Genomic DNA, 15,935 nt, shown 5'->3' with positions numbered 1-15,935 from the left:
CCCTCCCCAGGCGCCCTGATGTTCCTGACGCTGCTCTGCGTCGCCCTGCTGGGTGAGCCTGGGGTGTGGGGATGGGGGCTGCACCCCAAGTCTGCTCCCCATCCCCCCGTGCTCCCCCCCTTTGCCGTGCCGCCGCTGTCCTTCATTTCCCTCCCTCCCGTGTTTGCCTCTTTCCTCCAGAGCAGCTGGTTATTTACCAGGTCGGCGTCATCCCCAGCCAGTACTACGAGGTCCTAGGGAACAAGGACTTCTCCGGGTTCAAAACACTGACTGCCGTTGCCCTGACTCTGATCGTAGTGAACTCCACGGTAAGACAGGCCGGAGGCTCCCGTGTCTTGGGAGGGGAGGGGAAAGCTGCCCATGGCTCCTGGCATGATCCTGGTGACAAAGGATCTAGGTCTGCCCTTGCCCTGTTAGGTAGCTACATGTGGGATGGATCACTGGTACAAACTGTTAGTTTTTATTTCATTTTGGGAAATGCTTGTTCTTCTCACTCATCTCTTCCTGTCTGTCTCCGTGCCCTCATTCCAGCTAAAAAGCTTTGACCAGTTTATCTGCAACATGATGTACGTGAGCTGGAGGAAATCCCTCACCGAATACCTCCACAGCTGCTACTTCCAGGGCCAGATCTACTACAGCCTGCATGTGCTGCGTGAGGACATTGATAACCCGTAGGTTGCCTGCGGCTTCTCTCAGCCTCTTGCTTGGCTTCTCGTGGGCTGCTCCATGCCTTTTCCTGACTTCTCTGTGTCTCCGGGTAGGGGCTTGAGCCCTAGAAGCTTTTGCCATCTAGGCACAAATACTCTCATCTGCCCTGGGTGGGAGGTGGTACCTGTTGCTGGAACTCCCATGACTGCTGGTCATGATGGTTTTAGGGGTAGGATGTTTCTGTCGCAAGGAAAATGGAGGACCGGCAGAATAGGGATCTGGTGCCGCTATAAAACATGCTGTCTGGAAACTCAACCTTTGACACTCAGTGTGACGTTGCAAAGGGCCTGGCTGGAGTCAGAGAGCACTGCCTCTCCTTGCCTTCACGCAGCCAGCAAGTTAGGACGGTCCCTGTTGTTCTGTTTGAACTTCAGCCACCAGAGTCTCCAGCTGAATGCAATTTTTAGTTGGGTTTTTAGTGGTTTTGATAACCCATGGGAGCCATGTCCAGGAAGGGCTTTGTTTTGCACTGTTTGTGGGCTGCATTTCCCTTTTCCTGCTCCTAGGAAGGAAATGTCAGAGGTGACTTGAAATATGAGACAAGGAGGAGCATTCAGTCCCTCCTTGCTTATCCCAGCCCACCCCGAGATCCCCTTCCAGTTTGCTTCATGCACTGTCCTGCTTACTGCAGAGCTGCTGATCTACCTGGGCTGTGCAGCGAAGGTCAAATGCCTCCCTTCCTTACAACTGCCTGCTGACGCTGGCGTTCTAGCCTGTCCTTGCACACAGGACACTGCTGTCATAGTTATGCACTTTGAGGAGTTACAGATCCTACATTAGATATCGTGTAAGAGGTAGAGGCTTTTTTTCCCTCCAGAGTTTAAAGGAGTTATTATTAAATACTTAGTGAAAAACTAGAACCAGGGCATAACTTCTTCCAAATTGTATGGCTTTATACAGTTGTTTTGAGACCCCAGGCTCTCCTTCCCTGGAGGGGGCACCAGTCTAGTCACTGCACTGGTGCCATCTCCCACATTGATGGCACCAGAGGAGACCAAGCCTGGGGTCCCTGGGAGAAATGGCTGTGTTGCAGGAACTCCTAATTGTTGCTAAGAGTGGTGACCTCAAGGAACTGAAGCAGCCTCTCTGCTTCTGCTGCCGAGTACTCCTGGCTGGCTGTCCTTGCCCCTTGGTTGCGCAGCCTGGTGGTCTGTGTGGCTGCACAGTGAAATCATGCTGGGTATCTCGGATGTTTTTTTGTCTGTATCGTTTTTCAGCCAGACCTGTTTCCTGGCTGCTTCTGCTGGCCCAGTGCTAGGAGACAGCCTGAGTGAGAGCAACCAGCTGCGCGCAGGGGGAGCAGCAAGCAAGGAGGGATCTTAGCTTGGGTCAAACATGACAAACAGCCCTACTGCCAAACATGAAGTCACAGCTTCCTGATGCTGATGCACTTTCCAGCTGCTGTCAGGGTTACTCTCATCCTCGTTAAATGTTCATTTCTGATAGTGTTTTGCAGTGGTATGAAGTTGCAAGGAGAGGTTAAAAAGCCATGCTTATCACCAAAGCATGCAGCACTTCCCAGGCAATGTAGCACATTGGCCATGGCCAGAAGCTGCTGCATGCCTGTCTTTTCCTTTTGCGGCGGGAGGGGGAGGGGAGGACAGAGGCCCCTCACCACATGATGATCCTGCTCAGGTTTATTTTTAACCAGGGTATGTGTTCACATTGTGTGGTGAAATGCATGAGATTACTGGGTCAGTCTGCCCCGCAGCAATAGAGCCAGCTATCCTGACCTTAGCAGACCGAATGTGTGGGATTGCCGCCAAGTATTTTTCATTACCACCTTGCTTCTGCTCAAACATCCAATCTTATTGTTTAGTGTCTTTTTTGGTGCCACTACAAAAATTCTCTTCATCTTGCAATTCCTCAATGAGAATTTTCTCCCTGTACCAGCTGCTTAGAGAATGAACTAGAGCAACGAAGTGACCTCCCATTGTGCAGTGCAAACCAAAGTGAGTGTTAGATGCATGGTGCCGTCCATCTAGAAGGAATGAAGAGTGAGTTCTGAGTGGCATACAAGCACTTGTGGCTCCTAGCAGGGCATTTGAGTTGATGTTTATGTGTTATCATGACATGTTGCTTAATAGCTTGTTAAAAGCAATATCCTGCCATGAGTCTATAGCATGACTTAAATTATAACTTTATGGGAACAATTACAGTCTGAAGAAAAGGAAAAATGATAACTGTAAGGTCAGTCAGGGTGAGAGTTGCCCCAAAATTAAATCATTGCTGTTCCAGGACTGCAAAAGAGTTGAGAGATGAATGTCCTTGTGGTTGTATCTGCACTGATGGCTAAGCAGGAGTCCAGCCTTGCTCTTCATTCTGGACTCCAGCAGTCGCAGTCATGGCCTTTCCACCTGTGCTTAGCGCGTCAGACTGAAGCCCTCATCCACGTGCTCTGGAGAGATGAGGTGCCGAGGGAGTAAACATGCTGAAATCCTTTCTAGTTACCTAAAGTGCAAGTCCTGCTCAGCAGTGGGACAGATGGGACTTGAGGGTCTGTTACTCACGTGCCTGCCGCCGGTGGGGCGAGGAGGCTTGGTGCGCTGCTGCCTGCTCTTGTGGGGTGGGGGTGGGTGGGTGCAGCAAAGGGACCAGAGGGCACTCCAGGCAGAGCGAAGGAACCAGCTACTGTGGAAGGGTGGCTTTGATGGAAGCATTTGCAAATATCCAACAGCTGGCGAAGGCCTGGCCTGTGCTCTGGGCAGTCCTGGTAGCTCTGGTGCCTCAGATGCCTCACCAGTACTGAAAGTTTGGGGGAGAGTCAATAGTTTTTGGTAGTATAGGGGTGGGTCCAGGAGAGGAGTAAAGTACAAGGATGCAAAGACCTTTAGCACAGAATTGGACAATGTTGTTGAAAGTGGAACAAGGGGTTAATACAAGGAACAGCGTGAAAGTAACAGCAGGAGCTGTTCTTCCTGGGTGCCAGGAGGCCCTTGGGTGGGTCCTGCTGGGCCATGGAAATTGTCTCCTATGGGGGAATGGGAGTCACAGCTGCAGGTCCCTCCCAGGTTGTTGACCTGCACCCTGTCCTAAGTTCAGGCAATGAAACAGCCTGGCTTGTGCCCTGTTAGGGACTTAGTACTGGTCCTTCCTCCTGGGCTTTAACAGTGTCAGTGGCTCTTTGTGTTGAGCAGGGACCAGCGCATCAGCCAGGATGTGGAGAGGTTCTGCAGGCAGCTCAGCTCCATGGCCAGCAAGCTCATCATCTCGCCCTTCACGCTGGCCTACTACACGTACCAGTGCTTCCACAGGTAAGGACCCATCCTGGCCCTGCTTTCACGCCTCTTTCCTATGCTCTTTTTTGGAACCTGGCACCCACGTTACAACTCCCCGGAGGGACATTTGTACATGTGGCTTAGTGGTCTCTGCACTCCAAAGGGAATTCTGCCTTGGGGATGCTGGGGTGTGCAGTGCTGGCCCCCAAACCTCCGTGAAAGCCAAGAGAGGTGACAATTGAAGGCTCTGACTGCTAGAGTCCGAGGGTGCTGGGGTGTCCTTTTGCTTGGATTATTAGCTGACCTCTTTTTCTCCTCCTCTGTAGTACAGGCTGGCTAGGCCCGGTGAGCATCTTTGGGTATTTCGTCATTGGGACGATCGTCAACAAGGTATTGATGAGCCCAATTGTGTCTAAACTTGTGCAGCAGGAAAAACTGGAGGGTGATTTCAGGTGAGTCCCAGCAGAACAGTGTTTTCACTGCCTCTTGGCAGCTCCTGCGAAAGCTGCGTTTTTGTCCCCGTTCAGTGCTATGTACGCAGCTACTTCTCTTGTCTGTGACTTTCCCCACACTCAGAGAAACCTACCTGCGCAATGCTGCCCCAAAGTCCATGTACTGAGCCCTGCCACCCCTTTCACTGGCCTGTGTCATGGCAGGCAGTGCCCTTGGTTCAGTCTGCTTGCCTGGTCATTGCTGTTGCTGGTGCCTCTGCTAGGGCATTGGATGTGTTGAAGAAAACTGCTTCCTTGGGTGCAGATGCAAGTTCAGTGAACTGCATCTACTGACAGAAATCAGGTTTCTGCTTCACCACCGCCTTCGTGAAGTGCCCAAAAGAGCACAGTCTTTCCATATGCTCTGTAACTCATCTCCTCCCCTTCCCCTGCAGGGTTGGCTGGGTGTGTGGCAGGGGCTTTGCAGCTTTCCCTGGGGCTCGGGGCATCCAGGGACAGCAGCTGAAGCTGGTTTGGCACAGGGAGCCCAGACCAAGGCAGTTGGTTGTGGTGATTCTGTATGGTGGAGATGCTGGGCTAGCAAACAGGAGGCCCAAGGGCTGAGATGTGGACAGAGAGAGGGATACCAAAATAACGCGCCACTGAGCTGGCCCAGAATGATGTCACCTTGTGCTAAGCCTTGGTCTCTGGTGCCTTTTTGAGTCTATTGAGTATTTCTGTCAAGAGATGCCTCAGATCAGTGCTCTGACAGATGCAAGACAAGTTTCCTCCAGCAAGGATGTTGGCTGCATAATTCACTGGGCATTTGTGCACAATCCTGATGATGTTTTTTTGGGTTGTCCAGGTTCAAGCACATGCAGATTCGTGTCAATGCGGAACCAGCTGCTTTCTACAGGTTAGTAGTGTTCATTTCTTTACGTTCTCGTAAGGATCCTCCCAGCTCGGGGCGTCCTTGTTGTATTCATGTATCCCGGAGGAGTCCAAGTCCTGTTGCTGCAGCCAGAGCTTTCTGTCCCCTCCATCCCGCTGTAGCATCATACAGCCCTGACACTCTGTTCTCCTTTGCATTCTGCGCATCGTCTGCAGAAATACTCCACAGCAGCTGGAGACAACTGTTTTTCTCTGCCTCCCTTCTAACATCCCCAAAGGCCTGATACAGATTCAGTGCTGGCTTAGAGACCATTGCTGATGTTTTGCCAGGTCCTTACCTGGAAGATCACTCGAGGTCTCATTGCATCTTGTCAGGATGTTCCCCTGGGGACTCGTTGCAGGTTGCTTCTGGCCCCATCCTGCTGCTGCTAACCTGTGTGTCTTCTGTGGGTATGCTAGTTGTTGCCTGGCCTCCTTACCTGTGCTTGCTTCCTCTAGGTCAGTCTGTGCGCTGACCCTCCCAAGACTGTACTGCTACTCTCTGAATTTGCTCAGTGCCATTTACCCCAGAGCTGAGCGCACAGCTGGGAGCTCGGCAACACCTCCCCGCTTAGTGATGCCCTGAAGTCTGTTGAGCTGCTGCTTGGAGCCTTTAAGCCTTTCACAGAAATGGCTAGAACCCAGGAAAAGGGCCACGATTTTGCTGTAGCTTGTGTTGGGGTGCCTGGTCAGTGGCAGGAGGTTGTTGCTCCGCTCTTGTCACCTGTCTGCCTTTGCCCTGCGCATTGTGAAATCACGCTTCTTCCAGGAATTTAAGCAAGCAGCAGCCGTCCTGTCTCTAGTCTTCCCTGCATGTGATCTGTATTTGGCTCCTTCATGCTGTAAGACTGAATATTTCAGGTGTTGTGGTGCTGTCCCCAAAGTGGTTTGATTCAAAATCACCAATTTCATAAACATTTACATTGACAGGCATGAAACTCTGATTTAAATAACTGAAATCAATCTTGGTTTGCATTGGCAAGTTTGCGTTATTTCTTTGTGGACTGGTTGATTCTTATTGGCTGATGGTAATTTTTCTTAATGGAGAAGATACTCTAATTATGTGGCCTTATTTAAGCTGCAGTACTTTTCCTCACAATTTTGAAGTTTTTTATTCTATTATGAAGTAGAAAATGGAAAGTGAATTATTATACCAGAAAACGGAGTGTCTTACTTCAGTACAGTTCGTTAGTAGAAAAGCTTCACTTGGTGGAAAACTAGAATTTAATTGAATTGCACAAAACCAGGCATTTCATGGTATGAATCTTAATTAAAAATACAGGAATTTTTTAAAAGGTTGCATTCCTAGAATCCTGCAAGAGGAGCAGCACCACAGCGAGTGGTTGGTTTTGATTGCTGGACTTCTCTAGCTTGTAGAAGCTCTTAGATCTTGTCTTCTTGCACCTGCCTAACCATTGTTTTGGTAAAGGAAGAAACAAAACCTGAGCACTGTCACCTTTTTACTTCTTTGGTTTCTAAGCCTTTGGCAAACTTGCTTTAAAAGTGAACTGAATGGGAGGAAAAGCCAAAACCAATACAGCAATCTCTCCTCATCTACAGAAGAAATAATAGCTCTGGTCCCCGGTGCCTTCCTCACCTTTAATTCCTTGTGTCCAAGGCTTCGTCCTTTCTGAATACTCAGCAGCAAAGATTGCAGCTCAGTAGTTACCTGAGATGGGTTGTAGGGCAGTAATGCCAAATTGAATTCTAACCGGATGTATTTTTCTAAGAACCGAGAATCCTTAGAACTGAGACTCTTCAAAAATCTTAATTTGTATTTTTTTGTCCAGCTCCTGGCCCTGTCTGCTTGGGCTCTAGTGACTCCCCCGTTGTGTGGATTGTGGTGGGAGCGTGGGTGTGTGCTGGGCACAAGCGTGTGTTGGATGGCAGGGGCAATAGCTGCCGCAGCAGGTGGGAGTCTGGAGAGACACATGGAGCTCTCTTTGCATTTTGCCACGTGAGGGCAGCCCAGCCCTTGCGAAGGTGGTGGTTTAGAGCTGAGATGTGCCTCCTTGCTACTGGCTCAGCCTGGCAGTGGGAGCATCACTGCTAGCTCAGGGGGTGGGCGACCCCCTGATGCCTGCAGAGATACCCCTGGGAAAGGGGGGGTGTGGGGCTGGGGTCACCCACACTGGGGGCTGCACTGCTCGGGGCTTGTCCGAGGGGTGTCCAGGGTGGGAAACGGGAAGAGGCGGCTGTGGGGCTGCCGGCTGTGCAGGCGGTGTTGGCTTGCTGTCACCTCCTGGGCTTGCCTCTGTCCTCTCCTTTCTGGCTCTAACTGTGTAGCGGTGCCATCCCTCTCTTCCAACCATGGTCTGCTTGGAAAGTGTGTGTGACCTTGGGTGTGCATTGTTCCAGGCTGGGGCCTCGCTGACAGTGTCTGACCTTACCTCACCTCCTCCTGTATGCAACAGCAGCATCCACGGGCTCTGGGAGAGATTTGCAGGGCTGCTTGTTTCAGCCAGAGTTTCTTGGTGAAGCTCTTCAGGAAGACACTCTTGGCTGTTCAGTTCCTGCTCAACAAAGAGCTTGTTGCTTGGAGGCTAAGGTGCCAGATCCTTTCCAAGCCTCGGTCCTAAAGCCCGTGCTTTGACCTCATTGCGGTGCTCCCGGATGTCTGTGGCATGTTGCAATCTTATTCTACAGGGCCGGGCGAGTGGAGCACATGCGCACGGACCGGAGGCTGCAGAGCCTGCTGCAGACCCAGAGGGAGCTGATAGGCAAGGAGCTGTGGCTATACAGTGAGTGGGGAGTTTGGGGGGTGAAGCGGGGCATGTTGGTAGCTCCACTGCGGTGGCCCAGAGGCTTAGGAACCCTACTGCTAGAGCAGCAGTGCTGGGTTTTCCTCTCCCGCCTCTTGCTGGTGCATGAAAGCCCTGAGGGTGAACAGAGGGTGCCTCCTGCACTCCTAAATGGGAATCCTGTAGTGAAAAAGCCTTGTAGAGAGCAAAGTTGTGGAGGACTTAACTAAGTCAGAGAATGCAAGCCCCAAAAGAGGAAGCTGCAGGAAGCTGCTTTTTGAGGGGCAGGTGTTCAATGGCCAGGAAGAGAGGGAAGGGCTTGAGCTTTGGGGAAGGAGAAGACTCTGTATATGTGGTTGGGAGCTGTGGAAACTTCCTTCCTATAGAGCCTGTCCCTTGAGCATAGTTGTCTCCTGAAAATCTCCCTTCTCCCATTGTCACTGGGTCCAAGTTTGGGCATTAAATGACCACTATCAAGACAGCTCTTCCTCATCTCACCAGCATAGTGAGCTTCTGAGCAATGTAAGGGAGGGAGAGCCCTGAACGCAGGTGTCTCTGTGGGAGTTTGGGGTCTTAAGTCTTTCTGCCTGTCCTGTGCTCCAAGACAGACTTCACGGCCAACCATCTCACCCCAGAGCTTCCTTTTTGCCCTCCCTCCTGTTTCTTGTGAGTCAGCCAGGCCCCTGAAGAGTAGAAACAAGCAGGCAAAGTGGCTTTTGCCCCATGGTGGTTCCTGAGCTGCGTGTCTGGATGATGTTTCTCTGCTCAGGGGCCTGCCCCAAAGTGCTCTTTGCTTGGCAAATGGATTTTCACCTTGGTGCTTACGCTGTCCTGCGAAATGGGTTCTTCTGCTCTGGTGCATCATGAAGGGCTGAGGCAAGACCATGGGTCTTCCTCTGACCGGGCTCATGGGCTGCGCTTGAGCCTGGCTGGGACAGAGGTTCCCACTCTAACTCACTGTCTTCTCTCAATATGCTTCTGCCCAGTTGGGATCAACACCTTTGACTACCTGGGCAGCATCCTGAGCTATGTGGTCATTGCCATTCCCATCTTCTCTGGGGTCTATGGTGACCTGAGTCCGACAGAGCTCAGCGCCCTCGTCAGCAAGGTGAGCCTAAGGGTGATCTCCTAGACCCCATTGTGGAGGGTGAGCAGGCACTGAGGATGGAGGTTTCGTGTGGGGCTGGTGGCACTGGGGCTGGATAACCTGCAGCAATTGACCTTCAGGTTAGACTGTCCCTGCCCATGGTGGCATGGAAATGGGAGCTTGGAGCCAGCTGGTGTATGATTAACCTGGGGGTGAGAGCTGTCAAGGACACATCTACATAAGCGTTTCCTAGCTCAAACCTCTGTGTCTAAAAAAAAATGGCGGGTCAGAAAGCCTCTGGCTTTCAGCGGTGTGGGTGGGGATTGGGTCCATGCAGTGCTGTGGATCTGGGTTATGCCCTGGGCTGCTGCCCATGGTGAGCCTGGCCACCTGCAAGGCTGAGCTAGCTTGCATTTGCCTTCCTGACCTGACTTTTTCCCAGATACTCAAAACTGGCTTGTGATAGAGAATGCAGAGCTAAAAATAGCTAAGTGGGCACTGCAGGCTGAGACACCCTGCTCTGAGCCATGTACGGTGCTGGGGCAGGGCTGGCGGCCTGAATCTGCGCAACTTACACAGGGTGAGCGTGCTGTGCCCCGGGCTGGCCAGGAGGCACTCTACAAACACCATCCCTGGGTGGCAGGAGATGTGTCCACCTGGCAAAAACTGCTGTACTGTGCAGTATCCTGCTCCATCCAAATATGGTCATCTTTTCCTTCACTCCCACCACCCTGGGTGACTTCTCCACCACTTCTTCGTCTGGCTGGGACTGCTGATGTGGCCAAATGTCTGGACTCCTTGGCTGCCTCCTTGCACCTATGGAGGAAGGAGCAGTGCCCCAGCTCAGCGCTGACCCTTGCTCTGGCATGTGATTTCTCCCCAGAATGCCTTTGTTTCCATCTACCTCATCGGCTGCTTCAGCCAGCTCATAGATCTCTCCAGCACTTTGACGGATGTAGCTGGCTACACGCACAGGTGAGCTTCTCTGCGGGCAGGTCTCTGCAGGAAAGGGAAGCACGGGACAAGACTCTGCCCGGCTCCGTGCTAAATAAATAAGAAACAGTTGCTTGTGAGCAAGCACAGACAAGTTTGGATTTTGTGAGGAGGCTGCTGGAGTTGTCCCTGGCATTCATGCAACCTCTTGTTTGTCTAGGATTGGTGAACTGCAGGAGACCTTGCTGAGCCTTGCCAGAAGAAAAAATGATAACTACTCAGAAGCCAAAGCCAGCTGGGATTTGGACGGGTGAGTATCCTCTCAGCAACTGGCTGGCTTGCAGCTTACATGCCAGTGTGGGGGTGTCACGGGATGGAGGTGGTCCTTGGTGTCACAGCCTGTTGCATGCAGTTGGTTGGAGCAGGCAGTGCTCACTGTGATTTGTCATTCCTGGGGTGTGTGGGGCAGGGCTGCTGTCACAGAGGCACAGGAGGTCTAAGGTGCCTGATCTTTGCCAGTCTCAGCATGATCGCTTACCCCCAGATCTCTCCTCCTTTGTCTTGGTGGTGGCCCAGCAGCCATTCTGGGGAGGACCCAGTGCCAAAGGAGACAGCTTTCCTTCTGGAGCGAGTGACGCTCTCTGTACCATCCTCTGGCAAGCTGCTCATCAAGGACTTGAGCCTCAGGATCTCACAAGGAAACAGTGTGATGATTGTGGGGAACACTGGCACAGGGAAGACATCTCTCCTGAGGGTCCTTGGCGGACTCTGGGAGAGCACGCGGGGTAAGGACTGCTGCTCGCTGTAGCCTTCTCTTTCTCAACCAGGGCTGCCCTGAGTTTGGAAGGTGACAGTGTGGGTTTGTGAGGCCAGTGCCACCTTGTGATGGTGAATGTGTCACTGATGCATTGGAGCTACCCATCTCTATCGCATACTCTGGCTCTCGTTGCTTTGCCCTGTGTTGCAAATATACCTTTTCTGGGATTTGTTGGCTACTTCATGGGGCAGGACTGCACAGAGGGCAGTGGGGAGTTGCTGGCTGGTGCTCCAGGCGTGGCATGAGTGTATCTCTGTGCAGGGAGCATCAAGATGCTGACCTGTTTTGGCCCCCGTGGAGTGGTGTTCCTGCCGCAGCGGCCCTTCTTCACTGACGGAAGCCTGCGTGAGCAGGTGAGCCCAGGGGCTGCCTCTACTCTGGCCCCAGCTCTGCTCCCAGCTGTGGTCGTGCCCTGTGAACCTGTGTGCTGCAGAAAGGCCTGCAAGAGGAAGGATGCCTGTGGCTGCTCCTTCCCTCATGCCTGAGTTCATGCCACCTCTGTTGTGTCTCTGGTGGACTGTGTCCAGCTCCCTCTGACGTGGCTTCTTTTGCTCTGTTAAACAGGTAATCTATCCTCTGAAGGAGATCTATCCAGTTTCAGGTATGTGGAAATTCATTAGAGCAATTAGCCAACCCCGTGGTGTCAGCTCCCTGTCCTGTATCCAGTGCAGCTTCTCCCCTACCATGCCCCATCAGGAGCGCTCATCCATTTCGCTTTTGTTGCTCTCTGCGTTTCCCTGGAAGATTTACCTTAGTGTAGGTTAAGGTCAGCTTTGTGTTCCCTCCCTTTTGGGAGGGAATGTATTCTCTTGATAAGAACATATTCTCTTGAGGCAGTGAGGACAAGCTGGCCCTCAGCATGTTGTGCTAGATGTGATATATGTTGAGGCACCTTGCTGTTGGGCTAGGTCCCATCTGTCTGGTACAACCTGGCTTTGGGCAAGCTATGTTTGCCTTTGTCTCATTTTCCATCCACCTCCATCTTTCACTGTTCCTCTTTTTCAGATTATGTCCCAGGGCCTTGCATGCTGTCGAGGTCAGACTACATGGATCCTTTCTCCCCACTGGCCTCTTCCCATGCCAGACCACACTGGTCTGCTGCAGCTTGCAGATGTCCAGGTTTAAGTTTCTGACTGAGTGAAGCAGTGTTACGTGCTGCTTTCATAGAATCATAGAATCATTGAATCATTAAGGTTGGAAAAGACCTCTAAGATCATCAAGTCCAACCGTTAACCCAACACCACCATGCTCACTAAACCATGTCCCTAAGCGCCTCATCTACACGTCTTTTAAATACTTCCAGGGATGGTGACTCCACCACTTCCCTGGGCAGCCTGTTCCAAGGCCTGACCACTCTTTCAGTAAAGAAGTTTTTCCTAATGTCCAGTCTAAACCTCCCTTGGCGCAACTTGAGGTCATTTCCTCTCGTCTTATCGCTTGTTACTTGGGAGAAGAGACCAACCCCCACCTCGCTACAACCTCCTTTCAGGCAGCTGTAGAGCGCGATGAGGTCTCCCCTCAGCCTCCTCTTCTCCAGGCTAAACAGTCCCAGTTCCCTCAGCCGCTCCTCATAAGACTTGTCCTCCAGACCCTTCACCAGCTTCGTTGCTCTTCTCTGGACACCTCTCCAGCACCTTTCAAACACTTGGGAGTCACAGTCTTGCAGAGAGTAACTGCAGCCATCAGCTACTGTTGTGGCTCTTCAGCAGCTTCAGAGAGGTCCATGGCAGATGCATAGCCCTTCTGCTCGGCTTCCATAGCTGCTGACTGTACCAGCGCAAGTGTACGTTCTGCTCCACAGCTGGTTCACCCTGAGGTTTTTTGCATCCCACATAGGATCCTCTTGCTCGTTGTTACCCGAGCCCTGCTCCTATGACTCCACCACCTGCAGCGTACAGTGGGCAGTCAGCCATAAGAGAGCAGCTGGTGGGCAGGGCCTTGGCAATTGAAGCCTGGATCCTTGCGTTCTGGCTGTGTCTGTCTGTGACCGTGGATTGAGCCAAGTCTTAGGTGTATCTGTGGAGCCCAGTTATCTCCTGGCCTGCTGCTCACAGGCACGGTTAACATTTTTAAGGAAGGTCAGTCTTCGGGAGCTCTCTGTGCCAAAGCTCAGGATCTGATATAGTTAAGTGGTCGAGTCAGCTACATTGGACCTCAGGAGATCCTCCTTGCATCTGTGGCCTCAGCACACGTTGCCTCTGCTTATGCTTTACTGCTTTCTCCCCTAGGGTCTGCAGATGATGAGAGAATTGTGCGATTCCTAGAGTTGGCTGGGCTGGTGAGTGCTTCTGCCTTCTTTCCTGGTGCTGCCAGCGAGGGAAGAAGGGATGAGGTTTTATGGCAGCACAGCACGACCATATGCTGGACACATGCGGGGACATTGGCTGTAGCTGGGACAGGACTGTCCATGGGACAGGCAGAGGAGGAGGGATACGGAGCAACTTCAGCTCAAGCGGGAAAAGAGAGAGTAGCAGGAAGGGAGTGGTTCTGCTCAGGGCTGTGGGCTGACAGGGTTGGGGGCTGTGTTCACAAGTCTGCTGTGCTCTCTGCAGACTGATTTGCTGGAGAGGGCTGGAGGACTGGACGAGCAGGTGGACTGGAACTGGTAAGGGAGCTCGCCATCTGCGTGATCCCTCTGGGTGGGGAACACTTCTAAGCAGATGCCCATTGCTGCTGGACTTATGAACATCTGTGTCCTGTGGGAGGTGGGCAGTATACGGGGGCAAAGCCTTCATGCCTCAGGCATCAATGCCAACAATCATAGCCATGCTGCTCTGCAGGCAGCTGACTGCACAGGGGTGCAGAGCCAGTCCCAGTGTGGAGGGGGACATGGGGGACGCACAGGGACAGTTGCTTGCTGGGGTCTCTGATATCAGAACCATAAGCTCTTCAGCAAATGAGCTCTTTTTGTTGAGGGAGATTTTGAATCTCGACCCTGCTGCAGGTATGACATCCTGTCCCCAGGGGAGATGCAGAGGCTCTCGTTTGCACGGCTCTTCTACCTCCAGCCAAAATACGCGGGTGAGTGGATGACTGGGAAAGAAAAGAGGGGGGCGGGGGAAAAAAGGCAGGGCTTTTGGAGTAAAGAGAAGCTGGTACAGAGACAGCTCATGAAATCCCTTCTTTGCTAGGAACATGCTTCGTCTTGGCCATTTTTTTAGCAGCATAGCACACAGAGGATTCAGAGGTGAAGACATTTCATTATCTGTGTGGAGGGTGGTAAATCAAGAGGCTATATATAAGATATTCTCTTCTTGGGGAACTAGCGATTAATGTTCTTGGTCCAGGTCCGATGGCACCTGAAGAAGCTGCCTCTCAGCATGCTCACCAGTTGCCACATAAAGAAGCGTGCATGTTAGGGAGCATGGTGTCAGCTGCTGTATCTGAAGCTCATGAACCTCTACGGTTGTGGAAGCAATGTGGGAAATTTAGCTGTTAACGCAGCAAAAGAAGACCAGGAGCAGTGGGAGAAACAGTCCTGAGAGATCAAACAAGCCGCTCCCATTAGCAGATGGGACTAATTCCTTTGCATACCTAGATTGCTAGTGACTGCTGGGGGGGGCTGTTGGAGGACTTGTCATGAGGGCCAGGGTGCGTGTGGGTGAACAGAGCCGGTGTCGGTAGCAAGTCGCCACATGTAAGTACCTCTCTTCCCCTGAAGCATGCAGCATGGCTTGGTGCTGTCTGGGCAGAAGGAACCTGTGGATTGCAAACTAAAAGCTGTAGAGATGATGTAAAACAAATTGAAATTATCTGCTCCAGATCTGTAGTAGTTACCCTTAACTGATAGGAAGGTGCCTCAGGCCATCCTGGATGCTCCAGGTGGGGTCTGGGCCGGAGGAGTGCTCTGGCACATGGCCTGCCTTGAGAAGGTCGCGTCTGCTTCTCCTCACTTGCCTTCTGCAGATGCTCTTGGTGAACTCTGGTTAATACATGAAATGTTCTCGGCAGTTGCTGCTTTTTTGCCTAGGGGGAGATGACTGGTCGGGAGAGGATTTGTGGGGCTTACGACTTTTCTGTCAGTGCTAGATGAAGCCACCAGCGCCCTGACAGAAGAGGTGGAGCATGAACTGTACCGTGTGTGCCTTCAGCTGGGTATGACGCTGATCAGCGTGGGACACAGGGCCAGCCTGGAAAAGGTGAGATGGGGAGACAGCGCTCCATGCCTCCCTGGTGGTGGCAAGACAGGGGAGGTAGAGAGGGTCCCTGGCGAGCAGAGGGGAATGACTGAGGCTGGAGAGGAGGGAGGACATGCCCTCGCAGAGACATCCCTCAGTTGTTGTGTTATTGAATTGCAGTTCCACAGTTGGATTTTGAAACTTCATGGGGAGGGAAGATGGGAGCTCACTCGATGCGAGAAGATGAAGCGCCTCCCAGCTGGGGAAGGATGCTGAAAAACATGCCCTTGTCTGGCCAGCTGCAGAACCTGCACACGCGTGGGAGACCTCTGAATAGCAGACATGGAGCTGCTGAGCCAGCAGCTGTCAACAAGGGAGTCATCCAATGCAAGACCAGTTCTGGATTTTGCTAATGGACACGGAGCCAAGTCTGAACTGATGGTGTGGGGTTCTGCCAGGAGCAGACACATCTATCCCATCCTTCTTCCAGCCCCCTTCTGCCTCCCTGCCTCTCATGGGGGAAAGGGCTGAGCCGCTAGGCTGCCCAAAGAGAAGATGCTGCCTCAAGGGGCTTGTAGAAGCAATGGCCAGAGGAACCTCCGCTTGTCCAGGATGCAGTGGTGCGAGGCTAGGATGCAGCGTCCTGTTCTGCCCTCTGTGCCTTGCTGAGAGGTCTTTGATACACAGCTCTGCAGAACAGACTTCTGTACCTGTGGCTCTGTTGAGGGTTGTACTCCCCAGCAGGAGCCAAGGGATTCACTGTAAGGGGAGGAGAATGCTGGCACAGAGAAGGGGCTTGTCTTTGCTCTCTTTATGACACAGGGTTACAGGTCCAAGGAACATTTTTGTATTAAAATCTGGGGCCTGTTTTCCAATGATGTTTATGGAGAAGAGTCAGTATTTGTTAACCAGACTGCTGCATCTTTTCCTTCTGGGGTTTGCTTTGGAGGAG

The 15,935-nt window shown here is 52.2% G+C and overlaps 1 protein-coding gene across 1 annotated transcript; it reads left to right on the top strand.

The window, feature by feature from the left end:
- The first annotated feature begins 18 nt into the window (after window positions 1-18).
- On the top strand, window positions 19-15,259 carry ABCD4 (ATP-binding cassette, sub-family D (ALD), member 4). The gene is made up of 18 exons (XM_009572044.1): window positions 19-52; window positions 181-308; window positions 532-671; window positions 3,846-3,962; window positions 4,253-4,378; window positions 5,223-5,273; window positions 7,934-8,028; window positions 9,015-9,136; window positions 9,999-10,090; window positions 10,269-10,358; window positions 10,625-10,833; window positions 11,127-11,218; window positions 11,430-11,466; window positions 13,094-13,143; window positions 13,418-13,470; window positions 13,810-13,886; window positions 14,889-15,004; window positions 15,164-15,259. The coding sequence occupies exons 1-18, from the start codon at window positions 19-21 to the stop codon at window positions 15,257-15,259; spliced, it is 1,725 nt and encodes a 574-aa protein (XP_009570339.1).
- Window positions 15,260-15,935: the final 676 nt, after the last annotated feature.

Source organism: Fulmarus glacialis, unplaced genomic scaffold (assembly GCF_000690835.1).
Source record: "Fulmarus glacialis isolate BGI_N327 unplaced genomic scaffold, ASM69083v1 scaffold12882, whole genome shotgun sequence".
Lineage (NCBI taxonomy): Eukaryota > Metazoa > Chordata > Aves > Procellariiformes > Procellariidae > Fulmarus > Fulmarus glacialis.
This window is presented reverse-complemented; position numbering and strand designations above follow the sequence as displayed.

Coding starts and splice junctions, on each gene's coding strand:
- ABCD4 (XM_009572044.1), top strand. CDS start 19: ATGTTCCTGACGCTGCTCTGCGTCGCCCTGCTGG. Junction 10,834..11,126: donor ACTCTGGGAGAGCACGCGGG/GTAAGGACTGCT, acceptor ATCTCTGTGCAG/GGAGCATCAAGATGCTGACC. Junction 11,467..13,093: donor GGAGATCTATCCAGTTTCAG/GTATGTGGAAAT, acceptor TTTCTCCCCTAG/GGTCTGCAGATGATGAGAGA.